A 24,259-nucleotide genomic window follows, 5' to 3' on the forward strand; every position below is an offset into this window, starting at 1 on the left:
ACACTTTCCCACAGCCAAACCAAGTATTCCAAGGGTCAGTTTAGGAAAGAACAAGAGGACAGGAGGACGACTTGGAATAAACACAGCCTCCTGCCCCTCAGGTGCAGGGGGGCCCCGGCTGCTGAGACCAGCTGTGCCCACAGGGGACACGGGAAACTCCCCCTCCCCCCAAGCCCTCCCAGCCAAAACCCCAGCCCCTCCTCAGCCACGGGTCCGGCCCCAGAGCCACACTGGCACATGGGGGCCGCTCAGTGCGGGGGCCTCCCCCGGAGGGGACAAGCCCTCACACCACCAGCAGCTCACGTGATGAGAGGCAGTGGCTCAGCTGAAGCAACGCAGGAAAGCCCCGACACTCCCCGTAACACACGGATTAATAGCAGGAAGGGATGCCGTAAAGTGTTCCAAGCGTGAAAGCACCTCCTCCAGGAAGGCCTCCGCCTTGGCCTGGCTGAGTCACCACCCCTCGCAGGCTCCCCACCCGATCGCAACACACACCGTGGGCCAGGGGAAGCTCGGCCAGGACGACAGGAGCTCGGTCCCTCGCACAAAGGTGCGGCTGGTGCGTGCTGGCGACTAGGCTCCTGAGTGACAGGCAGGCCGCTCTGCCCTGGGCGGCCGGGTCTGACACAGCACAACCCAGCTCCTAAAAGGTGACAGCCACCAACTTGAAAGAAACCTTCTGACCATTTCCCCAGTTGTTCAAACAGATACGCCGGGCAACAAGCCTTTGAATATTGACTTTCAGATGAAAATAAACACCGCGGTGGCTCCGAGTAAGCAGCTCTGAGCCCTGGATGCCTGTGGCACCAGGAACAGCAGGGGCCCGAGAGCTGGGGGGAAAACAAACGCCAGCCCGGGGCCCCCAGGGCTCCTGGGGCAGGATGCTGGGCCCCCGGACTTTCACCAGCACGGAGTTATGCCCCAGGTGTTCCTGGGTGTTTTGTAATATTAAATTCCCAGATTCCCTCATATGCCTTACAATACACCTCTGAGAAAGGTAGGACCCCATGACGTGCTGTATGGTACCTAAGGTTCTCGGTCAACAATGACCACCCACCACCAAGAGCAAAAAGGGAAAACACTTTGGGGAAAATAACTAGAGGCTAATATTACAATTGCAAAAGTATTTACTATTTCCCAAGCATTAAATATGCATGCCATGGCCACTTTCAAATGGACTTACCATGTTTTTAACTGAGCAATAAGATTGAAAATTATTTCCTTAGTTGGTATCTACATACTCCACCTAACAGATTTCATAAAGTAAATATGTTTATATCAGACACATGCTGATTTTGACTTTGAGTATTAATTCAGCAACCTACAACTTCTAAGGCATAAGGGATAATTAAGTTTCTGTCTATATAAAGAAAGGTTTAGATACATATAGATATCTAGATTTCTATCTAGATTTATATTATATACAGTCAACGTTATGTCAACTCTCCAGTTTTTGCTATAATGTCGTCACTCCATCTTTCCAAAAGAGTCCTGCAGTGCTCTTTTTTTTTTTTTCGTGGTACGCGTGCCTCTCACTGCTGTGGCCTCTCCCGTTGTGGAGCACAGGCTCCGGACGTGCAGGCCCAGCGGCCATGGCTCACGGGCCCAGCCGCTCCGCGGCACGTGGGATCCTCCTGGACCAGGGCACGAAGATCTGAGCTTTTATTTTTTTAAGTTTAGGGGGAAGTAGGGTCACTCATTTAGTTTCACAGTAATTTTGGAACCAAATTAAAAATGTCAACGTTGGGACAATGACACGTTTGTTGTTACAAATGTGGATAATGAAATGCCTGTTTTCATTAATCAATTTAATAAGCATCTTAAAGATCAATGTACCCAATACTGGTGAGCCTGAAATCCACTGTCTTAATGAGCCGCTCTTAATGGCCGGGAACTCACAAGGCCAGCAACAAGCCACCAAGGGCCAGAAAGGGGCCTACGCCTCGTGGTTCCATTTTTTAATGAACCTGCCCTTAGAAATGTAACTCAAAACACAGAAGAATGATACACGGCGATCATCAACCAAGTTTCCTTTGTCAAAGTAAAATACTGCAAGCAGCAGTAAGATCACCGTTTTCTAAACGGCATTTGATTTCGATCGACCGAATCCCACCTACGCAGGGGCCTCGCAGAGAAAGCGCACAAGACAGGCGTGTACAGACGAGCTCACATCGGGCCATGGCGTGGCGTGGCATCCCTGATGCCCAGATCTGTCTCTTCTGTCGTGCAACTCTTACAGTGACATCATCAAGACGGTGGGATAGGAAGCCCCGGAGACAAAATCGTAGCAACAACCTCAGCCCAGAAAGCCTTTGTGAGAACTCCAGAAGCCACTTAGGAAGTCGCAGGACCAGGCGGGCGCAAAGCCAAGAACAAGTGCGTGGAAGTGGGTGTCATCTACGAGATCCCTCCCCTAAGCCGTCACGCTCAGGACCAGAAGGAAAGGCCCAACCCACAGCTTCTCCTCGGGAGGACGCTGCACACCCACAGGCCTGCTTTCGCGGGCTGCGAGGGGCTGGTTTCAGTCTACCTGACTCAGCGCTGACGGGGATGGTACACCTTGGATGCCTGGGGGCCGCTGAGAACAAAGGGGACTCGGGAACTGCTCATTGAGGCGCCAGAGACCCTGCAGTGCCGCACATGGACACCAGGGGGAGCAAGAGAGGACGAGGCAAACTGCTAACGGGAATTACAGAGAGATAAGATCTCCAGAAAAGGGCAGAAAGGCCCCCAGAGCCTCTAGCCAGGCTGACTGGTGAAAGTCTTTCCCTATCCGAAGCCAGTCCTCAATATTGGGGAAAGAAAACGTCTCCAACATATTGGAGCAGGGTCAGCAGACTATGACCCAGGCCAACTCAGTCCATGGCCCACAGCCAAGGATGGCTTTTACATTTTTGAAGGACTGTAAAATATGCAAGAGGCTGTCCTCAGCCTCAAGGCCTAAAACATTTACTCGCTGGCCTTTTATTTTTTAAAAATTTGCCGACCCGTATATTAAACCTTATTAGCACACAAACTTTCAGGGGCCGAGACAATACCATGTACAGTGCCTTACTTTGTATTCTTAATCTTCAAACTATAAAGATTATTTCAATGTGTTAAACTGTTTTATTTCTAAACATTAATGTTCAACTGTGAAAACACGTTATTTAGCTAATAATTGAACAGTGTACAAATGAATGATTTCCTAACCTATAGAAAATACACGACTAGGTAGATCAGTATACAAGGACATGGAAAAAAACAATCATAATGTATTATTAAGTACAAAAATCAAGTCGTAAAACATTATATCATAATAGGATTCCTATTATGAAAATGTTAAGTCTGTAATATATGATTACAAGAGTTGTAGAACTCTGGATAAATAAACTCCAAACTCTTCACAATACTCACCCCCAGGGGTTGGGAGGAGAACAACTTTTTAAAAAATAAATTTATTTATTTATTTATTCTTGGCTGCGTTGTGGTGCACGGGCTTCTCATTGCGGTGGCTTCTCTTATTGCGGAGCACAGGCTCTAGGCACCCGGGCTTCAGTAGTTGTGACTCGCAGGCTCTAGAGCACAGGCTCAGTAGCTGTGGTGCACGGGCTTAGTTGCTCCACGGCATGTGGGATCTTCCCAGACCAGGGCTCGAACCCGTGTCCCCCGCATTGGCAGGTGGATTCTTAATCACTGCGCCACCAGGTAAGTCCCCCTCATATACAACTTTATGCTTCTTTTTTTTTCTCCAACAAGTGTGAACCACTTCTGAAATTTTTAGGACAATAAAAAATGTTTGAAGAAATGTTATTCCTATTTTAAATATAAACATTATATTCCAGTTTATAAAACTAAGGATAATAAAGACCCTATGGGGACGTGAAAGCAGTGGAGAACTTCACTCCCACCCTAAAAACAAGGAAAAGCCAGATAAATTACAAAATCGTAACTTTTCTTGGACCTAGCTGAGATCACAGAACAACCCAATAACCTGAAATCCAAGGAAAGACGGGCCTCTCCAAGGAGAGACTGGAGGCTTTGTCCCCTGGGGCAGAGCTCAGAGGAAAACTGCAGGCACTACTAAAGCAGGTGATAAGTCAACCCAAAGCCCAACAAATTGCTGAGTGTGAGCTGGCGGGAGGGCCTAGGCCACCAGGAGGTACAGACAGAGCACAGCTCACACCTGTCCGCCTGCCAGTGCAGGGGACACAGGTTCGAGCCCTGGTCCGGGAAGATCCCATATGCCTCGGAGCAACTAAGCCCGTGTGCCACAACTACTGAGCCTGCACTCTAGAGCCTGTGAGCCACAACTACTGAGCCCACGTGCCACAACTACTGAAGCCCTCGTGCCTACAGCCCATGCTCCACAACAAGAGAAGCCACCGCAATGAGAAGCCCATGCACTCCAACAAAGAGTAGCCCCCACTCGCCACAACTAGAGAAAGCCCGCGCGCAGCAATGAAGACCCAACGCAGCCAAAAAAAAAAGACCCGAATAACACTATCAACCAACATGACCTAGTTGATATTTACGTTCACTCCTCTCAACAACAGCAGAATACACATTTTTCTCAACTGCACATGGAATATTCACCAAGATAAACTATATCCTGGGTTATAAAATACGCCTCAACAAATTCAAAGAATTGAAATGACATAAAGTACGTTTTGGGACTATAATGGACTTAAACTAGAAATCAATAACAAAGATATATGGAAAATCCTCCCAAATTTAAATAAATGAAACAACACACTTTTACCTGTAACTATATTACTATCTGCTAGCAGCGAGCAATTAGGAGTTGAAAATTTCTGAAGGTACCTTTTACAAGAGCACCTAATTCATGACCTATTTATGTATGAATCTAACAAAGCATGTGCAAGCCCTGGTGATTCCACCTTATACCACATTATGGAACAGGCAAAACTCTAGGGACAGAACCAGAGCAGTGGCTGCAGGCCTGGGATGGGGAGGGGAGGCTGATGGCAAAGGGGAAGGAGGGGACCCTGTGGGGTGACGGGCATGCTCTAAAGCTGGGGGTGGGGTGACCTGACTTCACGCATTTCTCAGAACACACAGGACTGGACACTAAAACCGCCAGAGTTTACTGTATGTAAATTATAGCCTGATTTTACAAATTAAAACACACACACACGAACAGGAAAAATGAAATTCGAGTTTCAATGTGCACTCTCAGTGCTGGTTGCCCCATGTGCTCCCGCCACACTTGAACACAACCCTCCCACTCCGACCACAACCCACCAAAAGGAGGATCATTCTGAGCCTCAGTGGACCAAGACCAAAAGTCCAGCAAGCTTGCATTCTTTAAGAAAATGTACACATTTAAACTGTAGTATTTATCGTGAACACTGCTTCCTGTAATTACTGACAGTCTCCAAGTCCTTACCAAAATGACTAGCATGGACTTCCCTGGTGGCACAGTGGTCAAGAATCCGCCTGCCGGGCTTCCCTGGTGGCGCAGTGGTTGAGAATCTGCCTGCTAATGCGGGGGACACGGGTTCGAGCCCTGGTCTGGGAGGATCCCACATGCCGCGGAGCGGCTGGGCCCGTGAGCCGCAACTGCTGAGCCTGCGCGTCTGGAGCCTGTGCTACACAACAAGAGAGCCCACAATAGTGAGGGGCCCGTGCACCGCGATGAAGACTGGCCCCACTTGCCACAACTAGAGAAAGCTCTCGCACAGAAAGGAAGACCCAACACAGCAAAAATAAATAAATCAATTAATAAAAACTCCTACCCCCAACATCTTCTTTAAAAAAAAAAGAAAAGAAAAGAAAGAATCCGCCTGCCAATGCAGGGGACACGCGCGCAGCAACGAAGACCAAACACAGCCAAAAAAAAAAGACTAGCATTTTCTAAATTTTACAGGTAAGGTTCAGATGCAAATTCTCACATCCACATGGATAAATATCATTTTTACTTCTAGATCTCGGCTGCTGCCCTGCTTGTGTAAGGTAAGTCCACTTAAAGCTCATACTTAATTCCATGACCATTCCCAGGGCTCCTACCAGCTACCTTGATCTCAGGTCTGAAATTCCAGAGGTAAGATGAAGCCTCTGTACCACAGCTAGTGAGCCTTAATGCTCTGTAACAGCCAATGCATTAGACGGGCTTTTCAGAATAAACTTATTTTTCCAGCACGGTAGATTCTCTTGCCAGGCAAGATTTGATTTCAAAATTGCACTAAGTTCTAGAAATTCAGGTTCCATTCTTGCACGCTCCCACATTTCAGCAGTGTTAGGAAACCTTCTGACCCAGGCTCCCGCCCGCTGGGGTTTGGGTAGAAGACAAACTGACCACAAAGAACTACGCTCACATTTCTGGGGCTGTGACCCTCGGGACTCAGTAAATCCCACAACTGGATGGTTTGCGGTGGAAGCATTGTTTGTATTAATTCACGCGCTCTGCCTCCTGACTCTGGACAATTCACTAAAGTAATGATCATTCTCTTTTTATTACAGAAAAGTCTCCAAGTAGCCTGGATTAATTTCTCTACAATGAGAATTTTTCCTTTTATAATTGGGAAAAAGGGAACCATAAGGAATTGCTAAGAAGGGCTGGGCTGGCAGGAAGCCTCCGGGCAGCAGGACGGGGAGCTGCCGCGAGGCTGGCGGGGGCGGATGCAGCCGTGGCCTCGGCCCTTCAGCTTCAAGGTCATTTTTATTTATTTATTTATTTATTTGCGGTACGCGGGCCTCTCACTGCTGTGGCCTCTCCCGTTGTGGAGCACAGGCTCCGGACGCGCAGGCTCAGCGGCCATGGCTCACGGGCCCAGCCGCTGAGCGGCATGTGGGATCTTCCCAGACCGGGGCGTGAATTCGTGTCCCCTGCATCGGCAGGCGGACTCTCAACCACTGCGCCACCAGGGAAGCCCCGAGGTCATTTTTAGATGGAAGGTTCTCTCAGGTTAGATATCACATGATAAACATAACAGTTTTTTTTTTAAGTCCAAAAATTATACCTTCTATCTGATAGAGACAGGAAGGCAAGAAAGGCTGTAAAGTCCTAAAGAAAAACCGTGAGGCAAAATTCTATTTACAGTATAATGTTAAGTATGTTAGAGAAAGAAAATAAACAGAAGAAATGGAAAGAAATACAAATACAGGAAAGTACTAAAACATTTTTGGAATAATGGACCCGAGTAGGATTCTCCCAAACTTTCTTTATTCTTTAAAATAAATGTTTAGAAACCTAATATAACTTAACAAACACATGGTATCACATCACGCAGGTCTTGATTGGGGGGGATTTATTTTCTCATTTGTTTGGAAAACATAAGGTGAAATTAAGATGCATTAGTTGCGGGTTTCCCTGGTGGCGCAGTGATTAAGAATCCGCCTGCCAATGCAGGGGACACGGGTTCGATGCCTGGTCCGGGAAGATCCCACATTCCGCGGAGCAACAAAGCCTGTGCACCACAACTACTGAGCCTGCGCTCTAGAGCCCGCGAGCCACAACTACAGAGCTCACGAGCCACAACTATGGAAGCCCACACACCTAGAGCCCATGCTCTGCAACAAAAGAAGCCACTGCAATGAGAAGCCCACCCACCACAACGAAGAGCAGCCCCCGCTCGCCGCAACTAGAGAAAAGCCCACGAGCAGCAACCAAGACCCAATGCAGCCAAAAATAAATTAATTAATTTAAAAAAAAAGAAAAGAGGCTCAAGTCACTTAGTGAAGACAGACGCCAAGTCAGACACCGTTAAGAGTCTGAACGAGTGTTCTGTGGTCACATGTTCACATGTCAGGTCATCATACGTGTCATTATAAACTTTCATTTCCATCGCAGAAATATTATATATCAAATTGACCCCAAAAAGGAATTTATTGATGTTCTCATTGGAGGCAACGGAGCCTGGCCTTGCATTAGGGTCACTTGATGTGACCACGACGAACCAGGCATGGGTGTCCCACCCTCGCCGGACCAGGACGAGGGGTCGGGTCAGGAAGCCGCAGAAAGGCCCTCACAGCTGCTCAGTACAGGGCGGGCGGCTCGAGGTCTGCTCTGGAGCCCTCGGTCCCCTGTCCCCTCGCCCCTGCAGGGGGTCTCTTCTGGCACCACGAGCTGCACGACCTACATCCCCCTCCTCCAGCAGGGTCGCAGAAGAGAAGACACTTCCCTTAAAAACGAGCTAACCACGTGAAGACCCTCCTCTGCGGGGACCGTGCTGGGAGGACCCCTGGGCGCTCAGGGCCACGTCAGGAAGGTTAAGCAGTAACGCCGGGGCCCCTCAGAGCCCTCGGTGTCACGAGATCCGGGTGGAAAGACCAGGAGGAGATGGGGAGCTTTGCTGTGTGAACTGGAGGAGCGTCAGGCCCTCGGCCTCCGGACCAGGAAACACGCTCGGGCCCCGGGTTTGCTCCCACATTCTCAGCTCAACCATCGTCACAGAGCAGACGAAACATCAGCACTGACTGGACAGACAGTGAGGGGCTCCGGAGCGAAGCCCGCGTCAATCCTGGGCAGTAAGTGTCACATTTCAGAAGCCGGGGTGACACCGGGGTCTCAGTGGGGCAGGAGCTGCTTGTGGGCCCGGGTGGGCTGGACCCTGTGAGGGCACCTCCCGCTCGGCCTGGAGCATCCTCGGCGGTGGGAACAGGGCCTCCAGAGAGCCTGCTTTTGCTGAGTGACGTTGTTGGAAAAACTAAATGCAAATGCCACAAGAAACAAAAGGGTTTCTTTTGGGTGATTTCTTTCAGCTTTTACACAATTGCATATGAGAACATGAACATAATCTCTCATTCAATTAGAAGAAGAACAAAATAACAGTGTCAGCTGTCCAGAAAATGTATTTTTGCTCAACGTTCTAACACCTCTGAAAGATAACACTATCCCAGGGGTTTGACGGGAGCCCATGTACCAGATGGTTAAAGACAGTGTTTCCTGTCACGTGAACGGCATCCTGACCTGCAGGTACACGATGCCCACGCCTTCGACTGCCTTTGACCCAAGGAGCTGGAAGGCTAGCTGTTCCAACCCCGGCGGGCAGGTGTCCCCACTCACCTGGACGTGCAGGGCGCCCTCTACCGCCTCCCGGATGTCGGAACAACTGCTGATGAGTGACAGCTGCTCCTCGGCGCCCAGCGAGCCTTTCAGGGAGCCCGACTGCTCCAGCAACTTCATCTCTTTTCTGGAAAGCAGTGCAGAGTGAGCCGTGAGTATTCGGAAACAATTCAAAATCAAACAGAGGTCTACGTTACTCATCAGCAGGGAAATGCAAATCAAAACCACGGGACGCCCATTAGGATGGTGACGGGGAACAGAAGAGAGAAGAAACCAAGCGCTCGCGGAGATGTGGAGAATCAACCCTGTGCACTGCCGGCTGGAATGCAAAAGCTGCAGCCAGGGGGGCAGATGTTGGGTGGTTTCTCAACAAGTTAAAAATAGGACTATCATGAACTGGTGACTCCACTTTTGGGTGTACACCCCCAAAAGCTAAAAGCTGGGACTCAAACACATATTTGTACCCCAGTGTCCATACCGGCATTGCTCAGTGGCCAAAAGAGGGGAACAACCCAATGTCCACAGACGGATGAATGGATACACAACCACACAATGGAATGTTATTCAGCCTTAAGAGGGAAGGAAACCCTGACACGGGCTACACTGAAACGCAGCAGGACGCTATGTCCTCAGCCTGCCTTTTGTCTGTGGAAAAACTTTAGCCAAAGAATAAGTTTAATCAGAGAAGTGAGAAAATGCAGAAACAAAGGAAAACAGTCAAAGGAGACCAAAAAATAATAGTTTAGTCATTAAGCATAGTCAAGGACCTTTAGTTCCCCCTTAAGGGATAGAGATAATACTCTGAGCCGTATCCTGTGAGCTGTCTTGCAGATACTGAAACCCTCACCGGGTGAAAGAAGTTAACTCCATGATGACCAGACTGTAGCCATGACAGAAGCTGCCACAATTCCGAGAACTGGCCTCAAAGAGATGGAAGCAAACCGAATGTGGAACTGAAGTTTAACTGTACCTAAAACAATCAAGATGACGTCGGTCAGATCAGCGATGACCAATTTCATGGTGACTGTCAGAGCTGCCTGTGCTGTTTCTGCCGGTAGAATAAAAGCTGTCTGGAAAAGCTCCTGCCCCCTGGTTGTCAGCGGGGGGAGTCGGCCTTTGGACAGGCGTCCGTCTCCCTCCGCCCCCCACCCCGGCTGCCGGCCTGCAAAGTATAGCAAACCTTCCCTTCCACCAGCCTGGCCTCTCTATTGGCTTTTGAGTGGCGAGTGGCCGGACCCCACTTCCGGGTACAACACCATGGATGAACCTTGAGGACATTATGCTCAGTGAAACAGCCAGCCACAAAAGGACAAGTACTGTACGATTCCACTTGTACGAGGTCCCTAGAATACCCAACTTCACAGAGAGAGAGTGGGGGCTGCCAGGGGCTGGAGTAGGCTGCTGTCTAATGGGGACAGAGTCTCAGTTTGCAAGATGACGATGACAAGAGTGATGGAGACAGATGGCTGTGCAACAGTGTGAATGCGCTTAATATCACTGAACTGGACCAAAAAGTTATTAAGACAATAAATCTTATGTTATATGTATTTTAAAATTACACTTTTTTAAAAAAAAATCTTTAAAGGGTGAAACAAGGCCCATGGTGGGTAAAACCAGAAACCAGTGGCTGTTCAGCCTCAGTGGGCCCCTGGGGAGAGGGGCACAAGGAGGCGCCTCGCAACGTGGACCAGGGCTGCGTGGCTGTAACTCACGACACGTTAAATACACAAGGTAAGCACACGCACAAACGTGCACAGGCTTTCCAGAACATTCTCTGGATTTCTCTGCCAGTGACTCAGCCACTTTCACATGGTTTCTGGCCACAGGTTTTATCACTAAGCCGTCGGGGAGTCCTTTGGAGGGAACAAGTTGGGTTGGCGCTCCTGGGCGCAGGGTGTCAGCCAGGGGTCGGGGAGGCCCTGGGTTGGGGCGATGGTTTGAGCGTGGCCAGTTACCTGGAGGGTCTGGGTCTCAGGTCACCAGGCACTGCGGGAACAGGAGACCACGGGAAGGCCGGGCATCATGTGAGTGAGGCCTGGACAGGAGGGACGGCCCTGGGCCGGTGTCTGCAGGGCATCCCTGAGCCGAGGTAACCCATGGGCAGCCCTGCTCGTCCTGTCCTGCCTTGTCCTGTTCTGCCCTGTCCTGCCTTGTCCTGTTCTGCTCTGTCCTGTCCTCTCCTGTCCTGTCCTGCTTTGTCCTGTCCTGTCCTGTCCTGTCCTGCCTTGTCCTGTTCTGCCCTGTCCTGTCCTGCCCTGTCCCGGGGAGGCCGGTACTCCTGAGGCACCAGGGCCCACGTGGGTCGGCCAGCTCCCTTGTTCTGTTTTTTTCTTAAAGCTGTGCATTTTGTATTTTGCTTTAGCTACAAATTGAGGAAGAGAAACTTTCTTGCTACTGTTACTGTGAAAAAACGGAAAGATGTGCTGAAATACAGGTTTCTTTATTATTTTACCAAAAAGAAGCTTCAGGCAAAGAGAACAGGTCCACGACGCATCAGGCGGACGCAGCCCCTCCTGCTTCTGGGACGGCTTCGCGAAGAAGCCCTCGCAGGCCATCACCATGCAGGGGACTCAGGCTTCAATTTTTTAAAAGGAGGCAGAATCTGTGAGAGTTTTATCATATAAATGATTTGGAAGAGCTGTGGTATATCAGCCAAAACAAACAAACCAAAAAAGCTAGTTACACGAGTTCCAATATTCTTCATTGAGCGTTTTGGAAGAACTTCTGCCTCGAGCTTTGCAGGGGACGAACATAAATACCTGGAAAAGGTACGACTCTCAGCTGGCTTCTCAGCCTCATACACTCACTACTCGGAGGCCGAGAACGCCCGCTGAGAGGCTGCAGTGCCCCAGCCTGACCTCTAGAGGGCAGCCCAGCACCAGGACTCAAGGCTCCTAACTTCAGCAAAGTTAGGAGAAAAGATGTTAACAATTAACAGTATAGGGTCCAAAATGGGTGATCTTTTTGTATATTTCTGTTTTTGAGATTTTATTTTAAACAGACATTTATTAATTTAAAAAGATAAGAACTTATCAAAGAAATAAAACACAAGTATTTCCCAAACAGCAGAATGTGTTCCCAGGTCAGATCCTAAGCCCTGGTGTAGGGACGGAGGACAGGAGACTGTGGGTTTGGGTTATAAACGCGAGTTAATAGTTGTCTTTATGCATGCATTTCCTTAATAAAATTGTTTAAAATATAACAACCTAGGCACTGAGCTGTTTCAGAGGATTCCTGGCGTCCTGTGCTCTGCACCCCGCCTGTAGCCCCGTCCTCGCTGCCTGCTTCCTGTCTGCGGCCAACTCCACGAGGAGCGTCACTGTCAGCCTGTTATGAAGTGACAAGGGGATTTGGGACAGGTTTTTCTACTTCTCCCCTCTTCCCTGAGGTCTGAGGCACTGAGGCAGCTGGAGATGGAGAGGATGCAGCGGGAGGGCAGAGCCAGGCAGGACCAAGCTCATGAACGCAAGTCTACTTGGCCTCCGCCAACAAAAATCCTAAATCACAGAGGCACAGGGCAGGGGGCAGCTGGGAAACGAGGGGCCAGGCCAGACGTGTCCCAGGGCCCAGGGATGCTCAAGTGCGTCAAGCTGATGCTCACAAAGGCCCCAGTTACGTCGGGACGACGTGCCGCGGCGCCCTCGGCCCCTGCGGTGGAATGCTGTGCGGACGCTTTCTTTTCATTCATTCATCTCATTTTTATCATTTTCAGTGTCTCTGAAGTGAGAAAATACCAAACTTTTTATTAAAAATAGGAGCCACTTGGAGCTTCCCTGGTGGCGCAGTGGTTGAGCGTCCGCCTGCCGATGCAGGGGACACGGGTTCGTGCCCCGGTCCGGGAAGATCCCACGTGCCGCGGAGCGGCTGGGCCCGCGAGCCATGGCCACTGAGCCTGCGCGTCCGGAGCCTGTGCTCCGGGACGGGAAAGGCCACGGCGGTGAGAGGCCCGCGTACCTCAAAAAAAAAAAAGAGTTTCACCATTTTATTTTCTACTACAGGATGTTCAGAAGAACTGAATATGGTAAGTGAGGCAAACCGCAAGGGCGGGATAGACGGCAGAAAAGTCTGTGAAAAACACAGCCACAGACTCTAGAAAACGTTCCTATGACTCAGTTAAAACAACTATTGAGCTAGTGCTCAATATGTTCTAGGCTCTGGGGACAAGAATCGCTTTATTTCTGTGCCCATCCTGGCTGGTGTTTGGAGATCAAACACCGAGGGGTGCCGAGAGGAAGGCACAGCTCTGTCCTCACCTGTGTGACAACAAGGACCACAGAACAGGGGCCACAAAAGGATGTTCCTTGGGACTTCCCTGGGGTGGTCCAGTGGGTAAAACTCTGCCCTCCCAATGCAGGGGGCCTGGTTCGATCCCCGGTCAGGGAACTAGATCCCACATGCCGCAACTAAGACCCGATGCAGCCTAAATAAATAAGTATTAAAAAATAATAAGGATGCTCCTTGAGCACAACAACGACCCACCAGCCAATTTAACCCAATCGGGAAGATACACCGTTTATGCTTCTTGACAAAAGGATAAAGTTGGTTCTCCTTAAGCCTCGTGCCTAAGACATGGCCAGGGATACTTCATCTTGGGGTCCTGAACCTCTCAGGACCACAGCCAACACCCAGTGTTGCTGTCGACGTGAGCCGACAGCCATTTCGGCCTGCAGGCTGATGGTTTTCTTACTGAAAGAAGCAGTGACAATTCTTTCCTGGCTGAAAAGATTGTGACACTCAGAACTCATCTTCCTGACCAAAATATTCCCAAAAGTAAGGCTTGGATTCGAGGCTCTGAACTTGGTCTCCGGTGCAGGAATGGCACATTTGAAAATCCCCTGATTTAAGAAAGGGGGCAGGTGGCCTTACGTTAGTCACAATACCTAAAACTGAGTGGTGCCCCACCTAGGAGGGTGACCAGACAGCACTCAAACCCAATTCTCCCGGAGGCTTTTGCCAGCAACAATCTGAGCAGAGGCAGTCACAAGATATCCCGAAATCCCACTTCCTGTCAGAAGTACAACCAGTTCTGCATATTAAAGTGAACTCGACTTACACATATGTGGGTTATGAAAACAAAGCCACTGTATGAGGAAAGATCTGTGTGTACTCAAGTCTTAAGACACATAAGAATTCAGTACACTTGCTTGTTCTATAACAAGGATGCTAATAGTAATTGTTTTGGTTTGGTGTTTTTTGTTTTGTTTTGTTTTTTTTGGTTGAAAAATCTTACAGGCCAATCTAATTGGCCACCAATAATAGTTTAAAGTATTAGATCTTAATTAAGCAAAGTAGTAGGAAAATAGGAAAGCCTTTAATCTGGCCTAAAAAAAAAGCAACAAGAAAACCCTACTTATAATTTCCCCATGTTCTCCCTGATAACTGAAAGGACTTTAAAAGTGGCCAAGATCTTTAATGATACACCTAAAAAATAAGGCCTATTAATACAAATACCCCAAGAAGCAGGACAAAGGACTTTTCAATGAGGAATCATAAGAGTTTGCTCTTGGTTACAGCTGCGCTGGAACTAGGTCTACAAAATAAAACATGAAACGATAACAGAACTGAAAAGTGTAGAGGTCAGTAAACTACAGTCCAGTTCCCATAAGGCCTGAGAGAGAATGATGATTTTTACATTTTTTGTTTTGTTTTGTTTTGTTTTTTGGGGTACGCAGGCCTCTCACCGTTGTGGCCTCTCCCGTTGCGGAGCACAGGCTCCGGACGCGCAGGCTCAGCGGCCATGGCTCACGGGCCCAGCCGCTCCGCGGCACGTGGGATCTTCCCGGACCGGGGCACGAGCCCATGTCCCCTACATCGGCAGGTGGGCTCTCAACCACTGCGCCACCAGGGAAGCCCGATTTTTACATTTTTAAATGGTTGAAACAAACAAACAAACAATACTTTGTGACGTGTGACAATTTTATGGACTCCAAAGCTAGTGCTAACACACTAAGTTTGCTGGGACGCAGGCCTGCCCCTTGTTTGCACACGGACTGGCAGCTTCAGCTCCACAAGGAGGGACTGAAAGGCCTAAAGCTCTACTGTCTGGCCTTTCCGAGCTGGTCTGCAGCCCGCACCGGGCTGGCTCAGGGTCGCCTCTCCAGGCTGGGCTTCCCTCCAACCCTGGGCCTGCTGTTGAGCTAAACTCTCAGCTCCAAACCGCCTCCACCAACACGCTTGCCAGAAAGCCAAGTAAAAGCCCAGCTTGTGAGGCCCAGCACGACTGTCACTACCATCCCCACAGGGACTCCCTGTGCCCCGACTCAGACAAACCACTAATGTGGGAACAAAAGATAAATTTATCAAAGTCAGTCAGTGTAATTTCACCTACTTAGGAACGCCATAAATTCCTCAGAGTTCTTTACACTGTATTCCCCTTAATGGTTGTTACACTCACGATAAATTCCTATTGCTCCCTACATCACCTTGATGAAATAAAATTCGTGCTTCAAGGAATTTTATTTATGAATTTATTTACAAATTTAATTTATGAACTTATTTATACATGTAATCTATACATTTATAAACTTTATTTGTAAATTTCAAGGAAAATTTAAACATAAAACTTTTCTCTGCCCAGGGCAGAGAAACCAGGGCAGGGTGCTGGTTCCCCCTCAAGGAATATACATCACAATACCTTGAGTTCTTCTACCGGAACTAAGGCCCCAACCCAGTGGAGGACGGCAACTTCAGGCTGAGCTCAAGATTCCTGGAGCTCCGCCCTTTACTCACCACCAACCAATCAGAAGAAAGTCTGCACACAGTGGGAGATGAGGAAGACTGACCCCCTCCCCCAATGATTCTCCCTTTAATTTCATGGTTGAGGAGAATCTTTGGATTTTTTTTTTTGGAACATGACCCCACCTTCTCCCCAGGTTGCCGCCCTCCTGAATAAAGCAACCTTTCCTTTCCAACCAACAGTGGTCTCTCCAGTAGTGGCTTTTGAGCAGTGAGTTCAATAACAAATACACATACTTGACACATAACCCTTCATCTTCATCCCAAAAACGTACACAACTGTGCTTTGACCTCTAACAGGAGGAACAGTCCTCAGACTTTCTGAAAGACTGTTTCCCGGGTTATAACCCTCAGGTTGGCGCAAATAAAATTTTCCACTTCTTTCTTAAACTACCAATATTTTTTCATCCTCCACTAAATTAAATACTAAGTTCTTTGTGCTGCCTTGTTCCTTTGATGTCTTTTGAAAACACTCTAGGGCTTCCCTGGTGGCGCAGTGGTTAAGAATCCACCTGCCAATGTAGGGGACATGGGTTCAAGCCCTGGTCTGGGAAGATCCCACATGCCACGGAGCAACTAAGCCCGAGCGCCACAACTACTTCGCCTTTGTGCTTAGAGCCCGTGTTCCACAACAAGAGAAGCCACAGCAATGAGAAGCCCGCGCACCGCAACAAAGAGTGGCCCCCGCTCACCGTAACTAGAGAAAGCCTGCGTGCAGCAACAAAGACCCGATGCGGCCAAAAATAAATAAGCAAGTAAATAAGTGTATTTTTTTTTAAAAAAGGGAAATCTATTAAAAAAAAAAAAAAAACTCTTACCATATGATCCAGCAATTGTACTCCTTGGTATTTACCCTTAGGAGTTGAAAACATGTCCATACAAACACCTGCGTGGATGTTCGTTTATAGGAGCTTGGTTCATAACTGTCAAAATGTGGGAGCGCCCAAGATGTCCTCCGGTAAGTAAATGGATAAATAAACTGCGGTGTATCCCAACAATGGAGTATTATTCGGTGCTAAAAGGAATGAGTTATGAAAAGACATGGGGAAAACTTAAGTGCATATTATTAAATGAAAGAAGTCCACGTGAACAGGCTACAGACTGTGATTCCAAACTGCTACAGTATAGAGCTCAGTGGCTGACAAGGGCCTGGGAGGAGGGAGCACAGGTGAAATGGAGCAGGACCCTGCGGGGCCCTCCCAGGTACAAAAGCCTTTTTGTGTCCCCTTTTCTTGTTGGCAGGAAAAAGGGTTCAGCCTCATAGACCTTCCCTGAGTTCCAAAGGGCAGCTTCAAACAGTTGCTGATCAGGGAAGGGAGGGGATGCAGAGACCAGGGAGGAGCGGTCAGGAAATAGCGCAGCCTTGGGGCGGGGTCCCTCCTCCTTCCTCCTCAAGGAATACACATCGCAATACCTGTCTGAGCTCTTCTGCAGAACCCAGGTGGAGGATGGTAACTTCAGGCTGAGCACACGATTCCTGGAGCTCCGCCCTCTTACCTCACCACCAACCAATCAGAAGGAAGTCCCACACCCTGAAGCGCTCACCCCAAATTTTGCCTATTAAAGACTTTTCCCTAAAAACCACTGGGGAGTTCGGGTCTTTGGAGCACAAGCCGCCGGTTCGCCTTGCTTGGCCCTGCAGTAAACCTTTCTCTGCTCCATACTCTGACATTTTGGTTTTTTGGGCCTCACTGTGCAACAGGCACGTGAAGTTTCATTTGATAACACAGGAAACTTTTAGGGCAGTAACTTTTCCTTACGATACTATAATGGTGGATACATGTCCATATGTCTGAACCCACAGAAAGTACAGTAAGTCCCTTACATACAAACGAGTTCCATTCCAAGAGCACGTTCGTAAGTCCAGTTTGTTCATAAGTCCAACAAAGTTAGCCTAGGTACCCAACTAGCACAATCAGCTATATATACCGCTGCGTTTATGCTTGCTTCCAGACATCCTGGGCTTGAAATGAAGATACTGTGCTACTGTACTCTAGACAGTACTGTACAGTAAGGTACACAAAAGCACAGTGGCTGTCCACTTGTAGAGGATGCACACACGCGACAGTGTACGCCGGACAGGGGAACTAACTTACGTGGTTGGACATGCAAACACGCGTTTGCAACTTGAAGGCTCGTGTGTAGGGGACTTACTATACAACACTAAGAGTGAGCTGTGATATTAACTATGGTCTTTGGATGACGATGATGTGTCATTGTAGTTGTAACAAATGTACCATCCGGTGAGGGATGTTGACAATGGGGGCGCTGTGCATGTGTTTGGGGCTGGGGGGGACACAGGAAAGCTCTATACCTCTCCTCAGTTTTGCTGTGAACCTAAAACTGCTCTAAATAATAAGATCTGTTTTAAAAAGAGAGGGACTTCCCTGGTGGCGCAGTGGATAAGACTCCGCACTCCCAATGCAGGGGGCCTGGGTTCGATCCCTGGTCAGGGAATTAGATCCCACATGCATGCCACAACTAAGGAGCTGGCGAGCTGCAACTAAGGACCCCTGGAGCTGCAACTAAGGAGCCCCCCTGCCACAACTAAGACCCAGTGCAACCAAATAAATAAATATTTTAAAAATAAATAAATAAAATAAAAAGAGAAAATGTAGGTATTAAAAAGGAGCTGTTTCATTAAAAAAAAATTTATCAACTAAAAAAACAAAAGAATTGAAGCCAGCAAAAGGCAGGGTTGCCCTAAGGGTACATGCACGAGGGGCCTGTGTCTGAGACCCCGGGTCAGGAGTGAAGGAGACAAAGTCAGACCCTACTCAGTCCCCTGACCCAGGAGCATGACTGAGAAAACCCCCAGCGGAGAGTCTGCAGTACACTACACTAGGTCCAGTGCAGGCCCAGGCTTTCCACAGACTACGGCCAAACTCATTCGAGCTCAGAGGTCACCAAACACACAAGGCAACGAAGGGGAACAGGTTTTTTCACCCCAAAATATGCCACCTTGGCACAAGGATTGTTTTGAGATAAAAGCAATCAAAACCCAGCAGATTCAGGAAAGGCTCTTTCCTTCCCCCTCAACTGCCTACATTTACATTGGAAAGGGGGCCTGGGTCAGAAGAGACAGTTTTACCTGAGAAACCCCTGCACAATAGGGCAGCCTTTGTTATCCCAAGGCCTCCTCTCCTTCCCGGGAAAGGCCTTCCCTCCTCGGTATCCTGACGTCCCGCCCAGGCAGGATTTACAGACGCCTCAGCTGCCCGGCTAAGCCTGGGGAGTCCTGATGGCTTTGGGGGGCTCCCCTCTGTACATAATTACATCTGGTTTTCTCCTGTTAATCTGCCTTGTATCAGTTTAATTATCAGACCAGCCAGAGAACCTAGAAGGGAAGAAGGGGACACTTTCCCACCCCTACCGTGATAAACCACCGCAAACTGTTTTTCTTCTTAGCACCTACTACTGCTGTGATACTGTGACTTACAACAAGAAAGATGTAGCTGGTCTTCACAGAGCTGGCACAGAACTCCTAAAAACTCTTGGAATTTCCTGTGAAGAGAGCAACGAATGTGTCTTTTGTCATGTTAATGAGGTGATGTTTGAAAGCCCCTCAGGACAGGGGCTGGTTGCCTGTGGCACCATCCCAGTAATTACAGCCTTGCCCCGACCTGGGGGCGGAGAGTGAGTTCAGTCACCAGCGGGCAACGATTTAATGGATTTAATCAACAGTGCCTAAATGATGAAGCCTCCATAAAACCCAAAGAGGGGGTTCAGAGAGCCTCCAGGTTGAAGAGGTGGAGATTCAGGGGAGGGTCCCCAGAGGGCAGGAACACTCCCCGCCCCTCCACGTGTCCCCTGCGCCTCTCTTCATCTGGCTGTTGACTTGCAGCCCTAACACCGTAGGTAATAAACCAGAAATCTAGTGAGTAGCTAGTCTCCCGGACCCGTGAGCCGCTCTAGCCACGGTTAGCAAAGCCAAGGAGGGGGCTGTGGGAACCTCTGATCCACAGGGCGGGAGCACAGGTGACAACTGGGCTTAACTGGCGTCTGGATTGAGGGGCTCGCGGGACCGAGTCCCTCACCTGCGGAGCCTGATGGCATCTCAGAAGTGAGCTGAGTCGTAGGACGGGCAACTGGGGTCGGAGAACTGCTTGGTCCGGGAAAACCCACACGTCAGGAGTGGAAACCGGAATCTCAGCTATTAAACACGTGGGTCGAGCGATTCTTGTGTAAAGGGCCACACAGGGATATTTCAGGCTTTGTGGCCACATGAGGTCTCTGTTACATACTTTTCTTCTTTTTTATTTTATAATCCTTAAAAGTGTTACATTCAATCCTAGCTCACAGGATACACCAAACACACCGCAGCCCGGATTTGGCCAGCTGCCTGGTTTGCCAGAGCTGATACTGAGACACCAAGCATGTCAGTGACTCCTTTGGACTGTCCGCCCCCCTCCGCTCCCCTCCCCTCGAGGTTTGGGGTCTTAGTCTGTTGTGTTTGCCACTTAATCTTCAGCCTCCGTGCCCATCACACAGGAGGTGCTCAGTCAGGGTTTTTGAATGAATGAAAGTGGGAATAAGTCAGGAAAGAAATGTTTTTACCTCAAACTCCCCAGTGGTTTCTGCAGTGGAGGCATGGGGGATCCCCCCAGATCTCCCCGAATTCCCTTTACCAGCCCATCCCCCCAGCTTGTGAATTCTTCATTGCCCCCTCCCTCAGGGCACCACCCTGGACCCAGAAGCCTGGGAGTCACAGCCAGGCAGGAGTGTGAAGGCAGCTCCCTAGCCTCCAGGGATGAAAACTCTGCAGGGCACTTTACGCTCCAGGACTCCCACGCAACCTCGCTGAGGCTGGATCTCCTCCCAAAATCTTACCTTTGTCTGCCTTATCCCGACCCCAGTCCCTCACTGGTTTCTCCCGGAAGCACTTTCTTAATAAATCACTGGCCCTGGAATCTTTGTCTCAGGTTCTGATTCTGAGGAACCTGATCTAAGACAACCCCAGGTACTGGAATTATCAGATATATAATATAAAGCAATCATGTATTAAACGCTCAAAGGTTTGAAAAATGGAACCACAATCAGCAAACAATGAGAAACTGTTAAAAATGAGCAGGTATATTTGGAAAAGAAGCGAATAGAACTTTTAAAATGGAAATTTAATTACTGAAATAAACTCAGTGGATGGTTTAAATAACAGATTAGACACAGCTAAAACTAGAATCAGTAAACTGGAAGAAAGATCTAAAGAATGTACCCAGAATGTCCTGCAAAGAGAGAGGGAGATGGAAAGTTGAAAGAGACTTTAAAAGATCTGAAGGCTAGAATGAGTTGGTTCGATACACATATAATCAGAATCCCAGAAGGAAAACAGACCCAGCAATCTCACTCTGGACACTCTTGCACTTAAGCACCCGGAGACATATGAAAGGATAATAATGCAGCACGGTTTACATTAGCCCCCAACTAGAAACAGCTATAACGTTCATCAGAATAAAATATAAATAAATAACAGCGAAGTCACACAGTAGAATATTATATAGCAATGGACACAGATGTACTACAGCTATAAGCAATGACACGGGTGAATCTCACAAAAATATTTTTATAAAGCACAAAAACAAGCAAAACTAAACCATATATTGTTTAGGGAAACAAATATATGATAAAACTTCTTTTTAGGCAAGGTAATGGTAGATACAAAATAAAGGAAGATGGAGGTCAGATTCAAAAGGTGGACACAGGGTTTTGATAATACTACTCTAGACCTCAAGTTCATGAATGTTTGTTTTACTCCAGTCTTCATAAACTAGTATAAGTGACCTGTTCTTTTGTATATATTTAACACGGAAAGTAATACTTGCAGAATCTCTATAAAACGAACAGTATAGACAAATGCCGAGGATGCCTGTCCTTGGCATGTCAGATAAGCCACGGCTGGACTCTGTGTCCTGCTATGTCCTTGAGTGGGTTCCTGACCATTCCCAGACCTAAGTTTTCTCTGAAGCGCAGAGTCCACACAGCTCCAGGGCGTGGGACACAGGAGAGCAGCTCCCTGACTCACTCGGGCTGGAAGCTGAGGGTCTACACTCAGTTCCTCCACGCCCCTCACATGTCTTCACTGCCCTAAGTCCTGTCCTCAAAATCTGAGTCCCTGCTTTGGTGTGAATCCCATTCTCCATCAGCCTGGCCTTCACCCGCTCCAAGGCTGCGACAGCGAAGGAGAGTGAAATCACAGGACTTACAGCCTTGAGGACACGGAAAACAAGACCACCTGAGGCCACGGGCTGCTGGATTCCTCCGCAGGTGCAGTGGACTCACCTGATGCTGTCCAGGGCGTATGTTACCTGCCGTTGCTCAATGTCGTACAGTTTCACCTTGAAGCCTGCACTGGCGAACAGCATTGCCCAGCTTCGCCCGATGAGGCCACTGCAGGGAGACACATTGAGAGGCCGCCCGTTAGCTTGAGAATGGAGCATTTCCATTCCCGGCCCAGGAGGAAAGTTTCAAATTACACGGCACCCCATTCCTAAAATCTTTGATATCTTAAAACTACACATTCTAACAGCGGTATCTACTTAAACTGTTGCTTCCATGCAAGAGCTCCTGAGTCCTCACTCCAGTGCCCGTCCAGACCCCGCGGGGGGCATGGCAGAGACAAAACTCCAGCAGGGAGGGGGCAGGGAGCCCAGGGGAAAGGCCCCTCTGGGGACCCCCAACTGACCACTGTCGGACAACTAACTGAATCTGAAGAACAGAGACAGCATTTTCCTTCTCCTCCTCCAATAAATAATTTCTGCTACCACCACCAGCACTTGAGGCAACATAAAAACTGTTCACAGCTCGGGACTTCCCTGGTGGTCCAGCGGGTAAGGCTCCGTGCTCCCAATATAGGGGACCCGGGTTCGATTCCTGGTCAGGGAACTGGATCCCACATGCAGGCCGCAAGAAGTCCGCACGCCGAAACTTAAGATCCCACATGCCACCACTAAGAGCCGGTGCAGCCAAATAAATAAATGTATTTTTTAATTTAAAGAAAAGAAATGAATGCAGAGCGCCCAAACCTTGGTTTCTAATGTCATCTCCAATGAAGGAGGCGGGCTCAGCGTCCCTCCCATGAAGCATCCTCACTGAATCTGCACGGATCCACCTGGACGCCCTGACGTCGCCCCGTGGGACTTGGGAGGAAAGGGGAGCCAGTGCAAAGGGGGGCTCAGCTGTTGGCCTGCTGTGATCAGTGAAGCCCTCTGTCTCTGACCCCGAGTCTCTGTCTCCCCAGCATTCGGGGAACCGTAGCAAAGCGCATCATTCGTTTCCCAGTAGATGGAACAGACGGCCCACAGGCTTCACCATGGTGACTGTGTGAGCAGCTCCGGGGAAGGGGGGCCCGAGCAGTAGCCTGGAGACAGGCTCCAAGGAGGACTCTCCCCATTCCGGCCCCCCAGCCCCCCTCCCCCCAACTCAGCTAATCTACAGTTCAGGTTCAGAAACATTCCCAGCCTCAGAGTGGTTGAGGGGAGGCGCAGAGCAGGCCTCCTCTTGACCAAAATCCTTCCACGGTCCCAGGCGCTCAGCCCCTAATCCAACCAGGCAGCCCGGAGAGGGGCCACCGTCTGGTTTCAAGGTATCTCCGTGAAGCCACTGGTCCCAAATGCCGAGTGCAAACAACGAAAACCATCTCTATGCAACTTTGGAGCAGGGAGCAGCATCACACAGCAGGTTGTACTCCAGATTCTTCCGCACTATGAAATAATGTAAAGTTACATGTTATGTACAAATTTTCTGTTAAACCCTCAGTGCCCTAGACCCGCACTGTCCAATAAGGTGGACCCCAGCCACATGCAGCTATTTAAATTAACAAGAATTAAATTTGAAAATTCAGTCCATCCACAGTAGAGACCCGTTTCAGAGTACTCGATGGTACATGTGATCACGGCCACCGCCTTGGACAGCAGGGGTGACAGAACATTTCCATCTTTGCAGAGCTGCTCTAGAGCATAGGAAGAAAAAAGAAACCCTGCAGGGCCCAAGCCAGAGTCTGAACGAGATAGTCCTGCATGAGGACATCCTCGTCCTCACACACACACACACACACACACACACACACACACACTCACTCTCTCTCTCTCTCTCTCTCTCTCTCTCCTCTCTCTCTCTCCAAGCTGCAAGGCGCAGGTAAAGGCCAGTACCATTCATGCTGGTCACCCCAGTTGACCCACCAACAACTGGCTGGTCGGAAGTGGGATGCACTGCAAGTGTAAAAACATACTGGATTTTGAAGACTGCCCCCAAAAAGGACGTAAACTATTTCATCAATAATCTTTATATCAATTATTCATTGAAACAATAACACTTTGGAAATATTACATTAAATAAAATATATTACAATTAATTTCACCTGTTTCTTTTTACTTTCTTAATGTAACTACTAGAAAATTTAATTATGCACGTGGCTTGCGTTTGTGGCTTGCATTCTTGGTCTAAGGGCAGCAGCAACTTAAACGATGTCTAGAACTATAATTCAATCATTTATCCTTGTATTCAGTTTGACACTGGGTCACC

The 24,259-nt window shown here is 48.7% G+C and overlaps 1 protein-coding gene across 5 annotated transcripts in view; it reads right to left on the reverse strand.

Annotated features, from left to right (window-relative positions):
* CRYL1 (crystallin lambda 1) overlaps positions 1 to 24,259 on the reverse strand; it is a 73,762-nt gene that overhangs the window by 43,901 nt on the left and 5,602 nt on the right. The window contains exons 2-4 of one of the 5 annotated variants that reach the window (XM_060288059.1): positions 22,762 to 23,439; positions 22,019 to 22,126; positions 9,008 to 9,134 (exon numbers count right to left, since the gene is read on the reverse strand). In XM_060288059.1, coding sequence (XP_060144042.1) covers positions 9,008 to 9,134; positions 22,019 to 22,101 — 210 coding nt within the window. In that variant the 5' untranslated portion in view covers positions 22,102 to 22,126; positions 22,762 to 23,439. Of the gene's footprint in view, positions 1 to 9,007; positions 9,135 to 9,485; positions 9,828 to 9,854; positions 11,133 to 11,459; positions 11,816 to 22,018; positions 22,127 to 22,761; positions 23,440 to 24,259 lie in introns of those variants that run through there. The other 4 variants (XM_060288061.2, XM_030882736.2, XM_060288060.1 and 1 more) reach the window with 4 other exon arrangements.

Source organism: Globicephala melas, chromosome 18 (assembly GCF_963455315.2).
Source record: "Globicephala melas chromosome 18, mGloMel1.2, whole genome shotgun sequence".
Classification (NCBI taxonomy): Eukaryota; Metazoa; Chordata; class Mammalia; order Artiodactyla; family Delphinidae; genus Globicephala; species Globicephala melas.